Source organism: Rosa rugosa, chromosome 7 (genome assembly GCF_958449725.1).
Source record: "Rosa rugosa chromosome 7, drRosRugo1.1, whole genome shotgun sequence".
Taxonomy (NCBI): Eukaryota; Viridiplantae; Streptophyta; class Magnoliopsida; order Rosales; family Rosaceae; genus Rosa; species Rosa rugosa.
The window spans coordinates 18,703,398-18,726,990 of NC_084826.1; the positions used below are offsets into that span (position 1 = coordinate 18,703,398).

At 38.7% G+C, this 23,593-nt stretch overlaps 2 protein-coding genes and 1 pseudogene across 3 annotated transcripts; 1 reads left to right on the forward strand and 2 right to left on the reverse strand.

The window, feature by feature from the left end:
- Positions 1 to 1,001: 1,001 nt before the first annotated feature.
- On the reverse strand, positions 1,002 to 4,896 carry LOC133720278 (receptor-like kinase TMK3). Its single transcript, XM_062146508.1, has 2 exons — positions 2,341 to 4,896; positions 1,002 to 1,814 (listed from the first exon to the last, which is right to left on the reverse strand). The coding sequence occupies exons 1-2, from the start codon at positions 4,691 to 4,693 to the stop codon at positions 1,297 to 1,299; spliced, it is 2,871 nt and encodes a 956-aa protein (XP_062002492.1). The 5' UTR covers positions 4,694 to 4,896; the 3' UTR covers positions 1,002 to 1,296.
- A 3,444-nt stretch (positions 4,897 to 8,340) lies between these two features.
- LOC133722965 (geranylgeranyl pyrophosphate synthase, chloroplastic-like) lies at positions 8,341 to 15,847 on the forward strand (annotated as a pseudogene).
- A 2,526-nt stretch (positions 15,848 to 18,373) lies between these two features.
- LOC133720705 (protein LEAD-SENSITIVE 1) lies at positions 18,374 to 22,589 on the reverse strand. 2 transcript variants are annotated; one of them, XM_062147135.1, is made up of 4 exons: positions 22,571 to 22,589; positions 22,385 to 22,482; positions 22,177 to 22,250; positions 18,374 to 19,393 (listed from the first exon to the last, which is right to left on the reverse strand). In XM_062147135.1, exons 2-4 carry the CDS (start codon positions 22,402 to 22,404, stop codon positions 18,555 to 18,557), a joined length of 933 nt encoding a protein of 310 aa, XP_062003119.1. In that variant the 5' UTR covers positions 22,405 to 22,482; positions 22,571 to 22,589; the 3' UTR covers positions 18,374 to 18,554. The 2 variants fall into 2 exon arrangements, with proteins under 2 accessions (XP_062003119.1, XP_062003121.1); XM_062147137.1 differs by lacking the exon at positions 22,571 to 22,589 and having other exon boundaries at positions 18,374 to 18,647; positions 18,684 to 19,393; positions 22,385 to 22,543.
- Positions 22,590 to 23,593: the final 1,004 nt, after the last annotated feature.

Consider the following 23,593-nt stretch of genomic DNA (forward strand, 5'->3'; position numbering starts at 1 on the left):
AAAAAGAAAATATTTACTTGCCAAATAATGTGGTAGATAAACGGGGTTCAACAGTAGAGGATAGGTTCAGATATAAACAAAATCGAAGACTACGATATCACTTGTCATCTAGGTTGGTGCGGTGTTCAATTTGTTTGTGTTATTATCATTAATCAAATAAGTAGCTGTTGAGTGTCCATTACTCTATTACAAAGCAGATTCCACAAACCAAACTCAAAAGATTAATTTTGTTTAAGCTAGGGTACCCCTATATGTACGGATTATCTGACTACAGACCCTCAATTCAATTGAATTGATTCTTGAAACCCAACTCAGCTAGGTGGACCTTAATTACTTGGTTTTACCTTCTAAACTTAATTAGCCAACTGGGTGTCCTCATTGCTTCTACCTAACCTTACCTACTGAAATCTGAATATTCCAAAGTTGCTTTTGTATGACTGAACTTATATCATAAGAATACCTCCTGAACCAAGTAGATTTAGGTGAGTTAATTGGTCCAAGAATACCCTTTTTCATCAACCATAAATGGTTCAAGTGTAATCAATTTTGTTTTAAAACTTAACGAGATAGCAGTTGGGTTTCTCTTGGTATTATTTATTTCATGTCCTAAACTAGACTTGAGGAGACTAATCAGACTATAGTGCCTTGTTGATATTGTCCTAGATTGCCTGGTTTATATGTGCGCTTCCCCAGGTACTACCTTACATCTTGATTCAAACTCATAATCTGGGATCAACATGTGCCATCATATATCACTTGAAATCACATGTGTCATCCTCAGCCAAGTGCCAGCACAGGTCCAAATAAAATGTTACGTTCGGTATGAGTAGCCTCAAGTAGGTGTATGGTTGAAGCTTCTGGTATAGTCAATGAATAAATTCCTCAAGCCTAAGAGTGTTTCTCTAGACCTTGATGATTTTGCTAATTCTGGGCATGTTAGGTAGAAACAGAAACACGGATGAATACTAGTCGACCCATGATTTACTTTATCATGACCAGAATAAAGAAAAAAATCTGACGAAATTCAGATATGGGACTTGAAAGCACAAAGTAAGAAATAAGTAGGAATTCTCATCATAATTCCTCTATATCTACATCACTACTAGAACATCTTAAAGCATAAATTTCATGGCTTACACTTGAGATCTCTACTGAAATCTGCAACTCAACCACAACACACCAACACCAGAAAAAATATTGACATTTAATTCCCAGACAGAAAGAAAACACATACTATCTACACCTACCAAAAGTAGGAAATCAACCTCTGGGAAGGAAAGCAACAAAGTACCTCATTTACCGACCATCAGCCGAAGTAAAAGAGTCTGCAAACCCAGTTGGCCGTGCTGGTATACTGCTCTTGCTGTCTTCTAGGTCCATGTAACTGGAATCCTTTCCTTCTGCTTCCTGCCAACCTTTCACCATCTGGTTAAGCGGGAGGCTGTAGTCTATGCCAGAATATTCATCATCCTCATCATTAAATGGTTTCCATTTTTCAACCAGTGGGGACAATACATTCACAGCATGACCCATATCTGGTCTTTGGCTGGGTTCCCTTGCAGTGCAGTGCCCAGCTAGTTCCGCAATTGTGGCAATGCTCTCAAATGTTTCTTCTTTCATGTCTTTTATATCAAGGGTTGGGTCAATGGCTGCCAACAGTTTCTCCTTATTTGATTTGATGTGCCAGAACCATGCAGCCAAGTACTGGCTTTCTTCAGGCCTATCATCATCCAGCGCCATCATTCCAGTTAATAGCTCCATTAGCACAACCCCAAAACTGAATACATCTACTTTGGTTGTAATTTTTCCTGTCACTGAATCACAGGTGAGAAACTTGAGAGTTAGTGGGACTATACACAACCTCCAAAGGAACATAACATAAATCAAAGATGTGTATATAGAAAACTATATTCATATTGCCATCTTTCTGATCAAGTAGGCAACTTCTTATCTTGGGGTTAAAACAAAACTAAAGACCTTTCAAAACCCTCCCTGAAATTATCAATTTATCAAATTGTTTTGCACTTGATAAAATGGACCAATATTAATCCACTAGTAGGTCACATTAATTCCTGTTGCATACTTATGTATGCTGCTAAACAAAAATTAATCACAACTTGATTGGTAGTTCACGCTATCCTTATGCAAGTTGGTAGTTCAACTTTAAACCCCATTAGCTACTACAGAGTATTTCTTCTTCTTTTTTTCCTTAAAAAATGCAGGTTAACTGGATGCTGTGTGACCTTATATTTTCATTCTGAAAGATGGACATATACTATGTGCATGCAATTTTAATAATCAGTACTACATTGCTAAAACGAAATGTCTTAGAAGGCTTACCAGCATACTCTGGTGCTAAGTAACCAAACGTTCCAGCAAGCCTGGTCACAACAGATTTTTCACCATCAGGAGCCAGTTTCACCAATCCAAAATCTGATATTTTTGCTTTAAAATCATCACCAAGTAAGATGTTTGATGACTTGAGGTCTCTGTGTATGAAGCTTTGGTGTGCAAGATTATGAAGATACTCCAGCCCCCTAGCGACGTCCAAGGCAATATTTAGCCTCCTCATCCAAGAGAGAGGTTCTAGTTTAAAGGTTTTCCAATGAAAAAGATGCCTGCTCAGAGCCCCTTGAGGCATATATTCATACACAAGCATTCTCTCATTTCCTGCAACAGAATAACCCAACAGTGATACCAAATGACGGTGTCGGACCTTTGAAAGAACTGCAATTTCGGACTGGAATTCATCCAAGGCTTTGTTGCTAATCACACCTGCCTCCATTCTTTTCACTGCTATTTTTGTCCCATCATCCAATTCTCCCTTATAAACAACCCCAAAACCACCACGACCAAGCTCATTTTCAGCGGCAAAATTCTTTGTCACATTCCGAAGAACTTGAACTGATATGACGAGATTTCCAGCTTCAATGACATGAGACTCACCTATCCCACTGCTGTTTCTGCTTGCAGAACCGCTCCCCGTAAGGGTAGAAGTGCTTCCAGTGGTATTAGCGGCAACGACAATCTTAACCCTGTTATCTGAATCAGATGGATCTCTTGGATGAACTACAAGGGAACTTGGAGCCTGGAAGCGAGTTCTTCTCTTCTTACAATAGTAGATGGATAAAGGAATTACAAGCAAAGCAACAACAGCAACACTTGTAACAGGAGCAACAATTGAAACTATGTTGGTCCCTTTTGATCCTTTTGATTGAGAAGTACCATTCCCATTCGAACTTGTGTCTGTTGGGGAAGATGGGTTGGTCGTTGATGAAGAATTATTCTTTGGTGCTGGGCCTTGCTCAGATGGATTACCATGAAACAAAGGATTCCCATCAATGACCACTTTAACAGTGTTGACAAATTTTGGCAATGGAGGGCTAATATCATTCCCAGTTAGATCCAGCATTGTCAGGGCTTTCAAGCTAGTCCACTTGGCAGGAATTGGACCCGTCAAATGGTTATTCTGAAGCTTAATCTGAACAAGAGAAGCTAACTTAGCAACTGAAGGACTCAACGTACCATTGAGATTATAATTGGGCAGATTTATAACAGACACCTTCCCATTGTTGCCGCAACTCACTCCCAACCATGACTCTTTGCAAGGATCATTACCAGACCACTTAGAAGCAAGTGTTGTAGGGAAATCCAACCCCTGAAGAAACCCTATAAGCGCCATAACCTCCGGCGCACAAGGAAGCCCCGGAGTTGGTAAACAGAATGCATTTGAATCATAACTCACATTCTTTGCCTTAAACTCTGGTACTGGACCCATGAAATGGTTATTGTTCAAATTCAATGCATCAAGTTCCAGATTAGCCAAACTATCAGGAATCAGACCACCAAGTTGGTTTTGATTCAGATTAAGATCCTTCAAAGAAACCAAATTACCAATGCTGTCGGGGATAGTACCTGTGAACTGATTCCCATGAAGCCAAGCCAAGTTGAGCTGCGCCATTGTTGTGATCACATCAATAGGACCACTCATTCCCCGGCCTTTCGGATTGTTCAACTGGAGACTCTGCAAGTTAAGGCCAGTAAAACTCTTGGGAATTTCGCCAGTCAAACCATTCCCTGAAAGCTCTAACACAGTTAGCGACGAAAGGTTGCCGAGAAAATCCGGCAACGGACCAGCCAGATTGCAACTCCCACAGGTCAGATTCTGCAGCTGCGCCGAATTCAGTAACTGTGGAGGGAATGTCCACCCTGTAGTGGCATTCAAATCCAAGCCATCCAATGCCAGAACCTCCAGAGAATCAAGGCCTTCGAAAAAATCACCGGGAATAGAACTGAAATCGTTGTAATCAAGAAAAGCATACTTCAATTTGGACAAGCCTTTGAGAGTAGGCAAAGGCCCACTGAACTGGTTCCTCTGGAGGCCTATGTTGGAGAGCTCAGAGAGCTGGTTCAGGTTCTGGGGCAGAGGACCCTTCAAGCCCAGCTCCTGAACCTGAATCTGGGAAACCCTATCAGCAGAACAGAACACATGGTCCCACTTTGGAGGGCCACAAGGGTCGTCGCCATTTTCAGGCCAGTTCAGGAGCTCGGAATTCTCCATGTTCTTCTTGAACTGGTTGAGAATGGCCAGGTCATTAGGGTCTGTGGCGCTGAAAGCCGCTGAAAGGAGGGAAAGGAGAAGAAGGAAGGGTATAACAAGGTTAGGGTGTTCCATGGCGGATCTGTGAAGCATTGAAAAGCCAAAAACGGTGGCAGAGAAGCTTCATGCGGCCATCAATGGCGGTTTCTTGGAGTACCCTTTTTGAAAATGTTGGAGAGAAGTGAAGGGCAGAGTGTGTTGCAGTGCAGTGTGATGAGTAGTTATGAGGATTGAGTAGTGATAAAAGGCATTGAAAATTTTTCAGCTTTTTTTTTCTTTTTCTTTTCTTTTGTGATCTCGAACGAAAACAAAACTAGCTTTAAGACCAAGTTTCAAGCCAGGCTGGCCTGCAAGCTAGGCATCTTTATTATGAGAATTTTTCAACACGCAGCAAAAAAAATATAGAAACGAAAATGTGGAATGCACATCGTCTTCGACCAAATTAGTGTGAAACCCTAATTGGAAAATAGTGTTTGCTTGAAAACTCGTTTGACATGGGACGTTTTCGTTTTCGTTCAAAGAGCTGATGATATGTGAATGGATTGATTCTTAATTTAAATTCAAAGTAATTAAATGACTTGAATCTGATGTTCTGGTAATCCAGAAGAAACAAGTGGTCGTAATGATAAAGCATTGAGCCTATGACCACTTTCGTTTTCTTAATGTTCAAAGAGCTGTTGATATGTGAATGGATTGATTCTTAATTTAAATTCAAAGTAATTAATGATTCGAATCTGATGTTCTTGTAACCCAGAATAAGCAAGTGGTCGTAATGACAAAGCATTGAACCTATGACCACTTTCGTTTTCTTAATGTTCAAAGAGTTGTTGATATGTGAATGGATTGATTCTTAATTTAAATTCAAAGTAATTAAAGATTCGAATCTGATGTTCTTGTAACCCAGAAGAAGCAAGTGGTCGTAATGACAAAGCATTGAGCCTATGACCACTTTCGTTTTCTTAATGTTCAAAGAGCTGTTGATATGTGAATGGATTGGTTCTGAATTCATATTCAAAGTAATTTTTTATTCGAATATGATGTTTTGTTAATTTGACAAAACAAGCATATAACTTATTTCATTTAATAACAATCTATTCTGGTATACTCGCAAATAAAATGTTTTTCTTTTCAAAATAAACCTCATAGGGTTGTGGCATTACGCTCGTAACCCATAAGAAGCAAGTGGTCGTAATGACAAAGCCTTGAGCCTATGACCACTTTCTCTGTGTCAGTTTTTTGCATACTAATATCCGAGCTTTGAGTTTTCTGATGTTTTAGTTTGAGTTTGTATTTTGTAGGTGATTTTTTCTGAAGAAACTTAATGAGCAAGAAATGGAAGAAATTACTAAAGTAACGGCTTTGTTGTCGTGCCCTAAAGTTAGATCATTATATGTAACTTTTCTAAGTATTAATGGAATTTGAATCTTCCTATAAAAAAAAAACAAGGAAAATACTTCAGTACATTAATATACCGATACATCAAGTAGACTAGGTTCAATACAGAGGTAGACTAGCTCGGTACAAGGGTAGACTAACTCCATGCAATATGTCTACCCATGTACTGAGCTAGTCTACCTCTGTATTGAACTAGTCTACTTGATGTATCGGTACATTAATGTACTGTAGACGATCCCAACAAACAAATGATATATTAATTTACGTCTATTTAGTGCAACTTATCAACTAGTTTTCAGCTCTTCACTGACGTACAAACCACTAATAAAAGGACAAATGTCTAAAGTTATTTTGAAACTTAGAGGGCTTGAGACACACCAAAAAATGGCCAACTCATCTCCATTCTATACTTCTTCTTTCGCAAATAGTATGACAAAGATTCTTATAAGAATAATTTCGGGAAAAAAAATATACAAAATAATAATATAGTACTCTTTTCTTCTAAGAAACTGACAAATTTCATCCAGAAAAGAAGCATTAATTAAAAAATATACAAAATAATAATATAGTACTCTTTTCTTCTAAGAAACTGACAAATTTCATCCAGAAAAGAAGCATTAATTACATAGACCAATCGACAACTCTATCACGCGAAAAAACTTAACTTTGTTGTGATAGGTAAAATAATTGCATCTAAAATAGCTTGTAATACAACCATCAGAAAACTAAAGCTCACTTATTTGAACACAACGTAAATGACACAAGAAATCATACTAATGAAAACATTAAGGAGAAATAGTATGCGCAATTGTGTGACAAGAAAAGAAACAATATTTTGTAAACCTATTATAACGAAACCAGAAATGTGGAACAACCAAATTAACACATCAATTCTTTTCCAAATCCTCTAATTAGAAATGTTTTTTGTACGAGATTTGCTTCTAATCGATCTAATTGGAGAGTGTATGATGGCAACGTCTAGATGCTCATCTTAGCATAACAACTCCTAGTTTGACACGATACAACACAAACATGAATATATTGTTGAAATTAGAAACTCAATCAATTAATCTCGAATTGAGAACTTAATAACAATATATATTTTTCTACCATAAATAGGGAAAAAGTCGCAATTAATTGTTTTTTATTCTTATAATTCTAAGATTTTGGTGCCGGTGGATATGATGACTAATAAATAGTAACCAACACTAGGGGAAGGGGATGGTTGAGACCGGCGGAGCATCATGACACTTTAGTATATGAATTAATAATCTAACCTATCAAACTAAATACTCATAAATATTGGACTGGACGGATCCTTGGTTGCTTCTGAATTCTGTGACCTGGATTTTTGTCTGATAGGATGCTTGAAATCGATCAAAAGCTACGTACTCTTTAAATTTCTGTCCGATAGAAGCTACCTTTTTGTTTTTCAATTTTGGTTTTCTTTCATATAATTTCCATATTATTATAATTTCATTTTTGTGGATGCTGTTATTGTTATTGTCATTGTAGTGTGACGGTCAAGTTTAGAAGTAAGGAGCATGAAAACGGTAAATGGATAAGAACTGACCTGCGTATTGTCTGCAAATGTTGCAAGAAAATTTTAGTGATTGAGTAACCATCTTAGCCGTAATCTTCATTTCTTAAAATTCAAATATGTGTGAGTTGAACTATACGAGGTGTGCAAGTGAGTTACTGTTATGTCTTATTGAGTAGCCATCTTAGCCGTAATCTTCGTTTCTTTCGCAAGTCTAGCTTTAATCCATCCTGGATAATCATTATTATGGCTACAGTTTTCTCTAAATTGACAAGTGTAATGCTGTTTGTATTTAAAAAGATGTACTAATCGTGTACAATACTGTATCTTTGTCATTTTTGTAGTAAGTGTTCGATAAAGCCTCACATGATCTCAAAAAAAAAAATCATACACAACTCTATCAAAAAAAGAAATATGTACAATTTTTAGATTATCTCGTGTGAAATTAAAAAGGGTAAATTCCTCCTATGGTACCTGAGGTATTGCTACTTGGACAGTTTGATACCTGATGTATTAAAGGGGACAGTTTGGTAGTTGAAGTTAGACTCTGTTTGACACTTTGGTACTTCTGTTAATTTTTCTGTTAAATGTAAAGATAAAATTGACATTTAGAATATATGTATAAAAATATAATAAAAAAACATGAGTTTGTGGGTTGATTAACTTGATTTTCTTCATAATTTTATAGGTATGGATTAATGCTTATGGGTTATGTTGAAGGTGAAATATTCGAATTTTATGTTTAAGAAATATAGTAATCATATAGTGAACACCCTTCCAGTTTAAAAGCACTATACTGCCTCGTATGGACCTCAAGGAATGGATGCTTGAACAGGCGTTGCACTTGAAGAATGAGGTGTTTGATCAACTCTTGATGGTTATGTGGGCAATCTGGAAAAATAGAAACAACATGTTGTGGAATAATACAAAGCAGTCAGCGGATGCACTAGTCCTCAGTTCGCTTGCATGGTTGGATGAGTTTACCAAAGCGAAACGAGTTGCACATTTGGCTCATTCAAAACTGAAAAAGACCTGGAGGCTGGCGGAAGTGGGAACTTGGAAACTTAATGTTGATGGTAGCTTCATTCCAAATACCACTCTGGGTGGTGTGGGAGGTGTTTTACGAGATGACAGAGGTAACTTTAGGGCTGCTTTTGCGAAACCTCTCTCTAATGTGGCCTCTGCAAAACAGGTGGAACTTAGGGCTATCAAAGAGGGTCTCAACTTGGTGGCAACTGTACAAATTGGCAACGTTGTCATCGAAACTGATTGTTTGGACGCGGTATCCAGCATTGCAGACATGCAGTCCACGTATATGCATGAGGAAGGTCTGCTGGATGACATCAGGCAAGAGCTTCATCTGAGGAGCGACATTGTAGTGCAGCATACCTCCAGAGTTTGTAATAGAGTTGCTCACTGTCTAGCAAACTCGGTCTATGACGTGGGAAATGCCTGTGTTTGGCAGACCCAACCTCCAGCTCTAATTATGGAGCTACTGAAGCATGATTGTAAACAATTGGGATAAACCCCATTCTATGAATGAAATTTCTTTGGATCAAAAAAAAAAATATATATATATATATAGTGAACACCCATGAGAGTACTCCATTGAAACTAGTCTCGTACAACTAAATTTTTTTAAACATAAAATTCAATTATGTCAACTTTAACATAACCCAAAAGCATTAATTCATTTTCATTTTCTCCTAAATGACCCAAAAAATGATGAAGACCTAAAATAATACCAAATAATATCATCGCATTGTGTTTATGAAGAGGAGGAAAAATCCAAGTTTTGGAGGAAAAATCAGTGGATTCATAGAGAATAGTACAAAAAAAATATCTGATTATTATATTTCTTTAACATAAAATTCGAATATTTCACCTTCAACATAACTCATAAACATTAATTCATACCTATAAAATTATGAAGAACGGCAATCAACCCACAAACTCATGTTTTTTTATTATGTTTTTATACATATATTCTAAATGTCAATTTTATCCTTATATTTAACAGAAAAATTAACAGAAGTACCAAAGTGTCAAACAGAGTCTAACTTCAGGTACCAAACTGTCCGCTTTAATACGTCGGGTATCAAACTGTCCAAGTAGCAATACCTCAGATACCATAGGAGGAATTTACCCAATTAAAAATAAAATATTTGTAAAAACCACACAAGTAAAGGCAAAAAATTAGAGGTGCTCAAGTAAAGGCAACAAAACCCCTTTGATTCTTGGTCTGTATACGGTATACCCATACAGTTGCTTTTACTATTTCTGTAAATCACACAAAACAAGACCTAGAGCCACCACCATCAAAACTAGATTCATGTCTCCATGAAACGAGAAAAAGCCAAACCTAGCTAGAAGTTTGGGCAAAGCTTGTTATTCCAAGGAAAATGTTGACCCACAGACTATCGAGTCACTAACCACGCGTCCGTACCAGAAACGAAGAACAGCAGAGGAGGAGAATTGGAAAACAAGGAAGATATAAACAAGTATTAAGAAAAGAAAAGAAATTTTTTTTAAAAAGCCAATAATTGTGGCGGCAAAATGCCGACTAATAAGAGAGATGGGGCCACGTGGTAGCGACAATTACGGAGAGATCTCGATCGTCGATTCGGGCTTGGGTGGCACGTTGCCATCATTCCTTACTGTTATGCACGTTTTGTCCCCTCTTTGGTTGCCGCCGGCGAAACCATGTTGTTCAACCTTTCGCCCACCGCTCTACTTTACCTTACAACCTCAATCTTTGACTTTTCACTTTGACTTTGCCGTGCGTAACCGTGATCGAGCTGATGATCTCAAAGCTTCTGATTCCTTTTCTTGAATCAGGTGAAGCTTCTACAAGGCAAAAGAAGCAATGGTTACTGTAATACCCAAGTAACTGAGACTGAATTAATTTTGAGAACCGAGAGCGACTCTACGTATAAAAAAGCCAAAGCATTTGTTCAGACAGGAAACGGTTTTGCCTGATTTGGTTTAGCTTCTGCAATAATGCATGCATGTGCATACACGTATTCTTTTCTCGCCTGCCTTTCGTTTTACCAAACCCTAATACAGGCAGCTCTCTCTCTCTCCCTCTCTCTCTCTCTCTCTCAACTTAATTTACTACATTTAATTCTAATTTAGGTCATCAATAATAGTTTTCTAATTTCACATGCGCCGAAGAGGTTTATCTTGGGCCTAGGAAGCCTTTGGGTTCCCCTTGACAAAGTCAAAAAAAAACTTGGAGAATAATTTTAGGTTGGATTACTATTTCGTTATTTTATGAACAACTTTTTATAGGTTTCTTGATCGACATGTCATTTTGGGTGATGTCATTTTGGGTGATTTAAGTAATTGTTAGTTTGATATAGTGTGATTAACTCATTATACACTTGCAAAAGGAAATATTTAACAAAATTGTTCTTTAAAGCAGATAACATCAGTAAATTACAAGGTACGTACTATAGCTAAAATTAAAACTATATTGATGACCAAGTTGAAACCCTAGCAAATTACAAGGACCAGTTTGTCACTTGGCCTATATTAAACTTGTTGCTTAATCCAAAAGTGGGAACGGAAAAAGTTGTCAATATCATTAAGAAAGGCAAAACGTCGGTGTTAAATTTCTGGGCAATGCTTGACAAATGGGTTCCAGCAACACAAAACACAAGCCAAGCCTAATCGTAATCAACGTAGAGAGTCACATCGTGCATTCAAGCCTAACCATATTTAACATATCGAGTCACATCATAAGAGTCTGCACTGAAGATACCCATCCACTGACAAAGAATTCCTATATATATATGCCAAATATATATACGAGATTGATATTTCTTAAAAGAAATTGCATTCCAGTTGTATGATGTTGAAGTGTAGAATCCAGAAATGTTTTGCACTGAAAGATCGATGAATGTGCTTAGTTTCAAATGGTACTTAATTAGAGAAGGGGTACTTAATTAGAGAAGGGACCAATTGCACCAAACAATTTTGAGAGCGATAAACTTCCCAATAATTTAAGTGTTTTGCGTCGGTTGATCAAATTAGTTGCTTTCAATTTACAATTCGGATTTGACTAATGGAGATTGAAATATAGTACGTAGTCAAAGACAAATCAATGTGAATGTCAGCATTGAAATAAAATTCACCACCTTTTGACATCGAACTTATTATACAACCGTGTAACAAGGAAATGCATGTAAGGCTAGGATAGCTGAAGAATTGACTACAGTAAAAACCACAATAAGAGAATAAGAGAGATCATTCCCGAGTTATGTGATACTCTTCTAATCGATATCTTGACATCTTACGTTATCAAGATATTAGTCGAAATTACGTTATTATAAATACAACTCATTCCATGACGGTTCTTATATATATTTTGTTCCTTTTCCATTTTTTTTCATTTGTAACGAGGAATCATTATCTTTAGATCATGTTGTATAATGGTGGTTGATCCAACAACTTTAGCAGACACATATTGGAAGCCTTGTGTATAAAATACTATGCATCTAACCTTAATGGACTAATGATTATCCTTCCATAAACATACCAACAAACCTTCGGTCACAAAAGGTACGACCTATCACCCCCCTCGTCTCTATTCGATCGAGCCACCCTTTTCGTTTTTCGAATTTTCTAATGCAGTTTTAAATATTTTTTGTGTTGAAATACTCTTGCTCAATGATTCTGTAAATTTACATGTGTGGCCAGGAGTGATTCTGTAAATTGGTGAGGCTCGACGGTGCAAAGATAACTTTTTGATTGTGTACAGACCACAGACCAAGATACAGTGAGAGGAGGGACTTTTTGTCCAAAGAGTCAAAAAGATAAAGGCCGTCACTTTCATTATCCGCGTTCTTCAAAGTTTATTGATTAATTAGCATCATCATAAGATATGTTTGCTCTTAGATCTCTGATGGTAATTTGGTTGGCTCACCCATGTTCTAATAGAGCCCAAATGGATTATGCAAATAATCATCATATATAATCCTACACACACACACACACACTTTTTTTTTTTTTTTTAACTCAAAAGGCATTAAATAGTAGATCCTAGTGAGATCTGAAACAGCACTTGAAAAGTTACAAAACCAAATGCAAGATGGAACATATTGAAACCCTAGGCTTGCAAATTTATTGGCTCACATATTCTATTTGCTAAAGGCATGATGAAAAGAAATACTATTGATATAGGAGGACAGCTGATTAATAACTGGAATTAAAGTCGAGATTCTCCAAGGAACTTGACACTTCTTTAAAATGTTGATTAAAACTCTAGAGTCACCCTCAACCTGCAAAGAAATTAGATGCTAACATTTTATCCAAATTAATTAACCCCATTTTCTCGTTTCAAAAAAAAAAAAAAATTAACCCCATTTTCACGCTTGTGATTTTGCCTCAAGAACTGAAGCATAATCCATATATATATATATATATATATTTGATCAAGAACGAAGTTTCGCTTTGACATTAAAGTGCGCATTTTCGGTAGAATATCCACATCTCAACCGTTCAGTTTTTAGGTACTAATGTATAGATCATCTCTGCAAATTTTCAGCCAAATTGATGATTGTTAAAGTATCTAACTCCCTTAAACCAATGAACGAACTGAATTTGTCCAACCTGAACCGTACTAGCTTTAAGGTAGTTATCAATGCCTTAACAATCATCAATTTTGCTGAAAATTTGCAGAGATGATCTATACATTAGTACCTAAAAACTGAACGGTCGAGATGTGGATATGCGACCGAAAAATGACCATAAACTCTAAATGCGCATTTTAATTTCAAAGCGAACCTTCGCTTTGGATTATATATATGTATATACACACACACATATATATACACACACACATATATATATATGTATGTATGTATGTATCAAAACCGGAACAAAATTGTCATGAGTGAGTTGGTCTGCTAGAATTTTGCCCTAATCCAAATCCAATCTTGTAAGTAATTATGAGAGGATTCTCTTTCGATCACTGACGCGAATGTTAACCTTCGGGTTTCAACACTACTTTCAACGTCGGGCACTTCGGCCTACGGTGGAGGCATGTGCCGTGCATGGTTAGGGTCTTGCGAGAAGTCAACAATATTTTCGATTATATCAATTCTTTTTTCAGAGATGACCTTGTTAGTTTTGTGAGTTAGAGCGGTTAATTTGGTTCCAATGCCCAGTGGTCTGGACGCTTATTCAAGATATGATTTTTTGATTATTGGGGGGGGGGGGGGGGGGGGGGGGCGTGCTAGGGTGACTTTTGGTCGGGTTTCTCTTGGTCTAGACTCTAGAGCCCAGAGGTGTTGCTTTCGGTTGGTATCGTTTAGGTCGTGGGATTGCGATTGTGTTTCTAAAGACACTAGTAAAGTCTTGTGGGAAGACTAATTTCTCTGCTGATAGGGTGTTGATTTTTCGCTAAGACTAGAGTTTAGTTAGACCCAAGTATGTTCAGATTTTTTTTTTTGAAACGAGTATGTTCTTTTTTTTTTTTGGTCGAAAAATGAGTATGTTCTAATTTTGGAATTTAGGATGAGTATAACTCCGGGAATGAAATCAGCTGTCTCCAATACACTATTCCTATTCTGTCCTCATGTATTATTATTATTTTTTAATTGGGGGAGGTTAGCGTTAGATAATTAGCAGCACACACACCCTTCAGGGTATCCTAGCAGAGCCGGACTAATTCCTTCCGAACGCTACGGGGCATTAAGCACCCATTAGCTGGCCACCAAGGCCTCATGGTTTTTTTTTAATTGGGGGAGGTTAGCGTTAGATAGCTAGCAGCACACACACCCTTCGGGGTATCCCAGCAAAGCCGGACTAATTCATTCCGAACGCTACGGGGCATTAAGCACCCATTAGCTGGCCACCAAGGCCTCATGGGGATTCGAAAGCCAGACCTGGGGGTTCCAGACTGGAACCTTCTACCACCCCACTATCCCTAGTGGTCCACAAAAATTAAGAAAATATTTTCTTAATCTTTTGTTCCATTTTTTATTCTTTGTGGACCAATGAATGCATGAGGATAGTGTAATTGGGGACAGCTGATTTCATCCCATAACTCCGAATTTTGGAAACCAAGTTGCTTCCAGAATCCAGATTCGGAACGAATCAATTTTCAAATCCGGACTATATGCCCACATTTTTTTTCCAGCCTAGATGCAAGAGTTTTGTTGGTCACTTGGTCTCTCATTTGGATCATGAACGGGGGTTTATAGCACTTGTATCTCAACTTTAGTCAAGGAAATTTTTTTAGGTGGAAGCATTACTTCTCTCGTGTGTGGATGATTTTGTATGGTTTTAACTGCTCCGTATAATCATATATGTCACCTTATCTGTTTTCTTTATATTATTTTTTATGTTGGTCATGCATCATACTGCATTTACACTCTTGTAATTAATTTTTATTAGGGGCCGTGACCACTTACCCAATTTCAGCTTAAAAATTGCCTACTTGCTCCACTAAGAGTTTTTTAACTCCATTTACCCAATTTAAACGTCAATGACAGTTATACCCTCATTTTAATTAACAAACTACACTGCTCTCAGACTCTCTCCCTAAACTCATATCTCTCTCTCTCAGTTCAAAGACCCGACTCGTTTCCTTCGCTTCTCTGAAAGGACGCCGACCCAGTTCCGTCACGGCAATCCTGACCAAGCTGGAGACTGTGAAGGAGCAGAAGGAAGAGGAATCCGGGAAGCCCAGTTTCAATTTCAAGACCGACATGGTGGAGAAGGCCGAGGCCGTCAACCGGGCCTTAGACGCCGCCGTTTCGCTGAAAGACCCGATTACGATCCACAAAGTGATGCGGTACTCTTTGCTCGCCGGAGGCTAGAGGGTCCGACCCGTTCTGTGTGTCGCGGCGTGCGAGCTTATCAGAGGGTCTGAGTCCGTCGCCATGCCGGCGGCCTGCGCCGTCGAGATGATCCACACCATGTCGTTGATCCACGACGACTTGCCGTGCATGGATAACGACGACCTCCGCTGTGGGAAGCCCACCAACCACAAGGTTTTCGGCGAAGACGTTGCCGTTTTGGCCGGCGACGCGCTTCTCTCCTTCACGTTCGAGCACCTAGCCTTGTCCACCGTCGGCGTCGAGCCTTCTAGAATGGTCCGAGCCGTGGAAGAGCTTGCCCGGTCAATCGGGTAGGAGGGATTGGTGGCGGGTCAAGTCGTGGATATCCACTCCGAGGGGTTATCCGACGTGGGACTGGAGCACCTGGAGTACATACACATCTCATCTCACCTTCTGCCAGTGAGAACTACATATGCTGCTGTAGCTACCAAGGTTCGAGGTTTCCCAGAAAGAACCTTAGTGTAGTGAGGCAAAATTATTTGTCCTGAAACAAATACATCCCATCATTACATTTAGGACAAAGAAAACCATGTATTATCAGTACTTGGAGACCTACAGTTCCTTTTCATATAATTCAACAGTGGGCATACATGTAATTGTATTATCAGTACTTGGAGACCTATAGTTCCTTTTCATATAATTCAAAGCAAATCCGTCTTTATTGTTTTTCATGGGAGCAATAAAAAGATTATTGGGGGACAATAAAATGTTTATTGGGGCAATAATATGATTTTTAGGAGGCAATAATATGTTTATTGGGGGGCAATAATATGATTTTTGGGGGGCAATAATATGGTTATTGGGGGGCAATAATATGCATATAAATTTATCAATTGTGCTTGTAGTGTATTCATTTTGGTTTTGGGAGTTTATGCAATTCACTGGAGAGCAATAATATGATTATTGGGGGGCAATAATATGATTACTGGGGGGTAATAATATGGTTACTGGGTATTATTAGGGGCAATAAATTCAGACGCCGGAATCCGGTCAACAGTCCGGTGGCCGGATTCCTGATTCCGGTCATCGGTTGCCGGATTCCGGTCACCGGTCGCCGGAGTCCGCGGCCGGCCACTGGTCACCGGAGCACAGTAAGGTGGAGGATGACTTTTCTCTCTAAGTGAGAAAGAAGGAGAGGGCAAAAAAGTCCCAAAAATAAATAAAAATAATAAAAAAAGAATTAATTGGGTAAAGGGGAAATAATCTCTTAGAGTGTTTTGGGTAAATGGGGTTAAAAAACTGTTAGTGGAGCAAGTGGGCAAATTTTAAGCTGAAATTGGGTAAATGATCATTTCCCATTTTTATTAACTAAATTTTGTTGTTTCACTAACGTAAACTAAATCTAAAATTGTTTAAACTTTAATAACTGTCTACCATACTATTTAGAAACAAGATTTTCTTCAACCTTGCATATGAGATTGCAAATATTGTGTCCACATGTCTTATCGCCCCAAATGTAAGGCGAAGTTGAAAATCATTGGTGAAAATTAAGAAGGGTGAAATTGACACATTTTGTTTTACATAACACCCCTGTACATGTCTATATGTAAATTACTAATGAAGAAGAGAGTGGTTATTGTCCTATGTTCTGAGATATTGTATCCAACATAATTAATTTATGTTGTAGGAGAAAAGATAGGAAGCTCCAACAAGTTGGACTGGACCATATTTCCATTCCCAAATCCCACTTGAACCTTTAGGTTCCCAATGGATCGGATAAACCAGAGGTTTTGGAATTTTGGAAAGTGTGGAATTAGAACAGACCTAGAGAATAATTCCCATACCATCTTATCACTGTGCAGCAAGTAGTTTATACAGCCAAAACTAAAATGATCTCCTCACTACAGCTAGATTCTTTTACTTTTTTCCTCAGTTCATGCCAAGCTGATTCTTGGGAGAACCGATAGAGACCACCATACTGGGTTATAATTTAAGTGATTAGTCTCATCCAGATAAGAGATAACATCGTTGTGAAGAAGATACACCCCGATATATGGTCATCAAAGATTGCCTGTATTGCTGTCAAGGAACATTTTCATATAATTTAATTTTTGGCACTTTCCCAGGGTTTGAACATGGGAACCTTCAAATTGTAATATACTATATCCACTTGAATTGATAATTTGACTCTAAGAATGGGTCTCTCAGTCACATGCCTGAACATAAGCTCTGGATAATCTCTAGTCATCTGTCTCTAGCTCTAAGATCACATATATCCTATCCTCTAATCTTGGAGACTATTCTAGATGCCCAATACCAAATATTCTGGAGCAACGTATAGCCGTATAGATATGAGACATATCTCAAGTTAGTACAGCAAGTTTCTCATACGAATATGTAGAGGTGGTATATCATACTTATCTTTCCCTCTAACTCTCCGAGAAGTCTCGGTTAAAGAAGATCAACCCGGGACCAGACTAAGAATTCGACTCCTAAATCGATTAACGTATAATCGAGTGATCCGTATTGTTATTATCAATCAGTTTCAAGAGCATTCAATATACGTTAATATTGATACCATCATCTTGGTTGAAATCCATGAACAACTAAATGTGGTGAACAGCAAGTCAGACAACTACATGCATAGCCATCCTAGCTTATTGGCAACCATCACTAGGCGTCACCAACACCACCGCAAATATCCAGTACCACCATTTTTCTAGGACCACCACAGCACAATACTAGCTACTATCACAATTGTCTACTGCTGGCACCATTATTTATTGGAAACAAATATTGCTACTGCGTACCCGCTACGCAACCTTCAGCAGAGGATAGTTCCCGAGTCGCTGTGAAATGTCAAAGCTTTAAAAATTATATCATCCTGGCATTCTACAAGCTACGATAAGTGAGTTTATCTGTTCGTCAGATGATTGATTTGATTACTCGGAAAGAAAAAATTCTGAGTTTGCCCTGCACCCAGCTAAGGCCCTTAACTCCTTGAGACAATTACTACTTAAACATACATATACAGATGAATGAGAATGCTCATAAGATAAATCAACAAATTCTTTTAGCTTTCAGAGTCTCTCACTGTCTCACACACATAGATAGCAAATTAGTAAATCAGTCCATATTACAATTAACACACAACAAACAAGTCCATTAAGTAGATGACATTGCAAAGAAAGTACTCAATCCAACACCATAAATAAACACTTGAATAAACCAACTACCGAGTGACAAGGTTGGAAGGGCTTCTTGACCAGAAGAAAAGGTTGGAAGAACCTCTTGTAGGGGGCGCAGAGATTTGGGACTCGGGCGCCTGGAGCAAGGGAGCTGGGATTTGGGACTCGGGAGCCTGGAGCAAGGGAGCTGAGATTTGGGACTCGGGTGCTTGGAGCAAGGGAGCCGAGATTTGGGCCTCCACCACCTGGAGCGAGCCAGCTGCAAGTCTCCTTGTCATATCCTCCACAGACACCTTCACGACATCCATCCTCTTGCCAATGTCAGTACTGTACCTACTAGCGCAGTATACTCCAATGCCTACAGCTACCATCCCATAAAGGTTGGTGGTGACAAGACGCAGCGGTGTTGCTAAAACGGCTGCAAGAGGTCCCCCTATTATAGATGCTGCTTGACCACTTTGCCCTAATGTTCTTTGATCAATAACAAGCAGCCCGGTTTTGCAATAAATAGCGAAGTCCTCACAATTGCTCTTAAATATGCAATAGCAACCAAAGCCATTTTCAAGCAGGTATTTTGCTCGATGGACCACAATATCATCTGAGTCCGACACTGCAAGGGTGCACGTTCCTCCCCGGGCTTTTGCCAGAAATAGGGCAGGGTTGACAGAATATTCAAAACGGTACAAGACACCCCCTGCAAGAAAGCAGCTCAAGCATGAGCAGAGAACCCCACTGTCCTCTTCCCGTGGAGTGCACACTTCGCAGGGCTGTTGAGGTCGGACTGGTCCTGAGCTAACCAAGAGAACATCCAACACTGTCCCAGTTCCTACTTCTTGGCCACGTCTGGTGAAATGAATGACTTTGTCATCCCCAATATAGATGCCTGTAGCACAGGAAGTATATTAATCAACAAATAGATATGAAGAACCAAGTAATTAAGAAATTTTTTAACCCAATTCTAAGTGCAAAATGCAGCTGAGATAGAGGTGATAATAAACTAGAGCCATCTAGCTCCAAGAGAGAGTTTTGGCTACCATAAAAAAAGAATAGATCCATCTATAAGACTTTACTATCTCTATAGCAAGCACAAAGAAGACGAGCAACAAGTATATCATTGTTGAGAACAGAAAACATGGGTGAGTACCCGTCAGCGTACAAATCAATCAATGACAGTTTTCATGATGAAGTGCTGACTTTCAGTCCCACCAAGTCAATGTTATAAGGAATCACTGATGTCATATACAGTCCGACCAGGAGAAATTGGGGTTAGTCACCACACAAATTGCTGCATCCCTGATAGTGTTGTAACCAGCTGTCATCTCCACAGGAGCTTAGGTGCTGCCTTTAATTGGGGCAATGACATGGCAATGCTACCGACAACATCTATTGATGGGTGGGTGGAATAAAATGGGTGGAACTTCTTTTGGACAAACAAGTGGATCAGGTGAGCAGTTTTACGATTGGTAATAACACAAGGATGACAGATGGTCAATTAAATATTTGCAAATACAGACATACATATGTAATGAATATATAATTTCAAATGCATTCAGTCGTTCGTCAGGAAAAGATCTGGAAGTCACACTGCGCCCTTCTTGTTAAGTGTAGAGAGGTGCCATTAGGGCCACACCACATATTGGCTTTGATAGTACCCGACTCACCTTCAACTTGGACACTAACAAATCCAAAGCTCCCTTGCAAATAATTCTCAATAACTAAACTACTTAATGAGGCATTGCTGAATTGCCCCATTATCTGGCTGTTGAGCAATCAAATACATACAAGATATGACAGAGCTCTTAGGGACCTTCAATCTAAAGAAGAAGGTGACTACTCCGGGTTGGTCAAAACTGAAAATACTATATTGACACCCCATCCTCCATTCCAGGATTTAACCTATAGCTCATGTACTTCCTCGGATATATCAATACCATTAGTTATACAAGTGCCTAAGATCATCTTAATCACAAAACCACAGAAAATGCTTGAGAAGTTATGACATCCAAACCATTTAATCATTTTTATTTTTTACTAAATAACGGTAAATTGAAACATAAAATAAATGACGATTAATGGGATCAACACTTGTCGTTGCAAGTAACTCAATTACTCAAGTGTGTGCTTCGACCATAACTCTGATATATAAATATACAACGTGGGATTAATAAATTTCATGGGTTTTTGTTTATACAAAGGACTCTTGTACCCGAAACTTTGCTGTACAACTTCAACCTTAGAAGCCCCATTTATGGTAGTCAAAGCATGCTTGGGAATGGCTACTCTACTATCAATGTCTGGCGTTTAGGTTCTACCTGTCTAAAGTAGATGAATTCCTTCTAATTTTCTAACCCGAGAGGAAGACTGCTTTCCCATATACACCATTTCTTCTTGTTCTTATTTAACCCCATATCTGAATGATAAACAAATCATCAACAACGATCCTTTGAAACAATGATTTCTATCAACCACACTAATTCTACAAAAGCTTCTTCTAATATATACTAAGAGGTCCATATGCATAACCATCATGCATACAAACTACTAAAGCACCGGTCAAAGCACACACTTACAGGAAACTTATTGAGTCACCAGTGGGGATCAGTGTTCATCTCTTTATGCACCTAAGGAGTACTTCCTAAAACTCCAGTGAGGATGGCATTCAGACATGGCAAATGCCACACTTGTGTGATTGAGGAGTGTATGAGTAGTATAAGCACCACTCAGACTGCAACACAGTTGCAGTATCATTCTTGTTAGATCAGGTGAAAGTCCTAGTCATCTCCTCTTCATTTTATTATTTCTTTTAATGCTCATATTATCTATATACTATATAGACAAAATAAACAAAGAGCAGTCCTTGTATAAGACGTGGAGATAACATGACTAGTAATGAATCTGAGGGTGGTAGCTTACTAGGACATCTGTAAGGTGCTGCAGCACTAACCTCTAGCAAGATCTTCTATTCATAATTGTTTTTCAAAGTTTACGATACATTGTAGGTAATATTACTAGCAATCAGGTCAGCTCTAAACTTTAGAGAAGATGTGTTTTCCCCGGGGGAAACAACACAAGAACTGGGTCACCTCACCCTCAAAAGAACCCCAACCCTCAATCTCCACCCATCTTCTACACCATTGGGCATGACTTAACTTCTGAGTGACTAATCTCTCGTTGTAGAGCAATTGCTAACCAAATAAACCACTAAAACAAAGATATAGCCTGAGATGTTTAGGGTGATCCTTTATGCCCATTTTGTTATGCTAACCATCCCCAAACTCTTTAGCTAAAAAACCGCTAAAACAAAGATGTAGCATGGCTCAAAATCATAGAAGCAGGAGATTGCTTGGGCAAAATTAACAATAACGATGCGGTTTAAACATCACATTATCAATCAACAATTCAACATCATTGTATTTTCCACGAAATCTTGGCAAATATTATAGAGCTCAAAGTTCCAACTTTTCCCATGCTCTAACTTAATCCAGTGCTTCAATTCCAGCATATAATCATTACCTACATCCTATCCCTATCAGATCTAAATTCAATTACAGAGAAGCCTTAGATCATCCAGCACACATACAAAGATTGCATTAAAAGCTAAAACACCAAAACCATATAATCATTTCCCCAAATTGAAAAATGGGAAGGTAAGGAAAGAGAGCAAACCATGATGGGCATAGATATAAGCAGTCCTCCAAGAGTAGATGTGATCCCCTGGTTTGAGGCTTCCCTTAGCCACCCTGCAACACCCATTTCCATTTTTATCAATTTACTTTACCGATCACAACAATATCACCCTCATTCAATCAAACCCAGAATCAAAATATAACCAATCTTTGATTGAAAAGGAAAAAAGAAGGATTGATGATGATACCTGTTGGAGAGCAGCCCCATATTGGTGTTGTTTCTTCTCCTTTCTCAGAAAAGCAAGATAGATATGAATTAATTCTTCTGGGAAAGGAGATTTGATTCCTGGAAAGCAGCAAGGAGCGGTTAAAGGGTTAAACGGAATAAAGGGAGACGAGTTTTGAAACGCGGGAGTCGGGACACCGACGCGAACCTTACTCGTTAAGGTAAGATTGGGACACCTGTTGCTGGAGTTCCACGTGTCCGGCAGTCTTCCATGGTGACGAACTTCATTTGGTAAGTTATTGTCTTTTGGTTTTTTTGGCCGACCATGAAGAAATTCATAGCACCAACGTGCATTTGTACTAATATTCTAATAGAAATGAACGGTCAGATAATATCAAGAGTATTTATTTGTTATTAAAAAAATGTTGATAACCAATATCAATGACTGAGATCAACTAATAGGTGCTACCTCACTTATATTGCCGGTGTATAGAAGATTTTTCAACAATCATATTGAAATATTTCATAATACGCATGCAAAGACAGCCATTACAAATATATATTTTTGCTGCTTTCAAACTAGACAGATCAAGAAATTGGGGTAAGAGAACTGCTCTGATACATAGAGATAGACCATCTATATTCGAACTAATCGCTCACTTAATCTAGTAAACCTAGTAACCTATGAAACATAAACATATGACATAGATTCACTACATAAAGAATATAAGTGTGAATGGCTGGATCAATCCTCCTGGATCTCAAATACGAAACTTTAAGAGAGCTTGACCCCATCAGCCTGGTCCACCCTTGGATCAAAATCCAATTCCATACTTGGGCATCCAAAACAGCCTAGGCGGTCCAACAAAATTGTGCCCTAAAACTAGTTTGGACACCCAAACTGATTTTGGCACCCAACAAGCTTTGGGCCTACAAAATGATCTGGGCACCACTTTGGCTCCTTCACCAGCGTCCGTCCCGGCCGCATCCGACACCACCGCCGCCCACAGTCCACGGCAAGCAGACCCTGACGTTGAACTTCCAGACCGGATCGCCTCTCCCTCAGATCGCTGCTGTATCTTTGATTTCAGTTGCAGCAAAATCTCTCACAAGAATTAACATCAAAGCAACTTGGAGAGAAGACAATTAAGGAGAACACCGTAATTTTTTTTTAAATAGCTCTCTAATGTAAGCAAGGCCCTATTTATACAGAAACACTCAACAACACCAT

What these genes read in the sequence shown, in the direction of transcription:
- LOC133720705 (XM_062147135.1), bottom strand. Translation starts at nt 22,404, where the DNA reads ATGGGGCTGCTCTCCAACAG. An exon ending in ATGGGGCTGCTCTCCAACAG is followed by an intron (nt 22,251 to 22,384) that starts GTATCATCATCA and finishes TGGGTGTTGCAG; the next exon opens with GGTGGCTAAGGGAAGCCTCA. An exon ending in TTATATCTATGCCCATCATG is followed by an intron (nt 19,394 to 22,176) that starts GTTTGCTCTCTT and finishes CCTGTGCTACAG; the next exon opens with GCATCTATATTGGGGATGAC.
- LOC133720278 (XM_062146508.1), bottom strand. Translation starts at nt 4,693, where the DNA reads ATGCTTCACAGATCCGCCATGGAACACCCTAACCTTGTTATACCCTTC. An exon ending in CTTAGCACCAGAGTATGCTG is followed by an intron (nt 1,815 to 2,340) that starts GTAAGCCTTCTA and finishes CCTGTGATTCAG; the next exon opens with TGACAGGAAAAATTACAACC.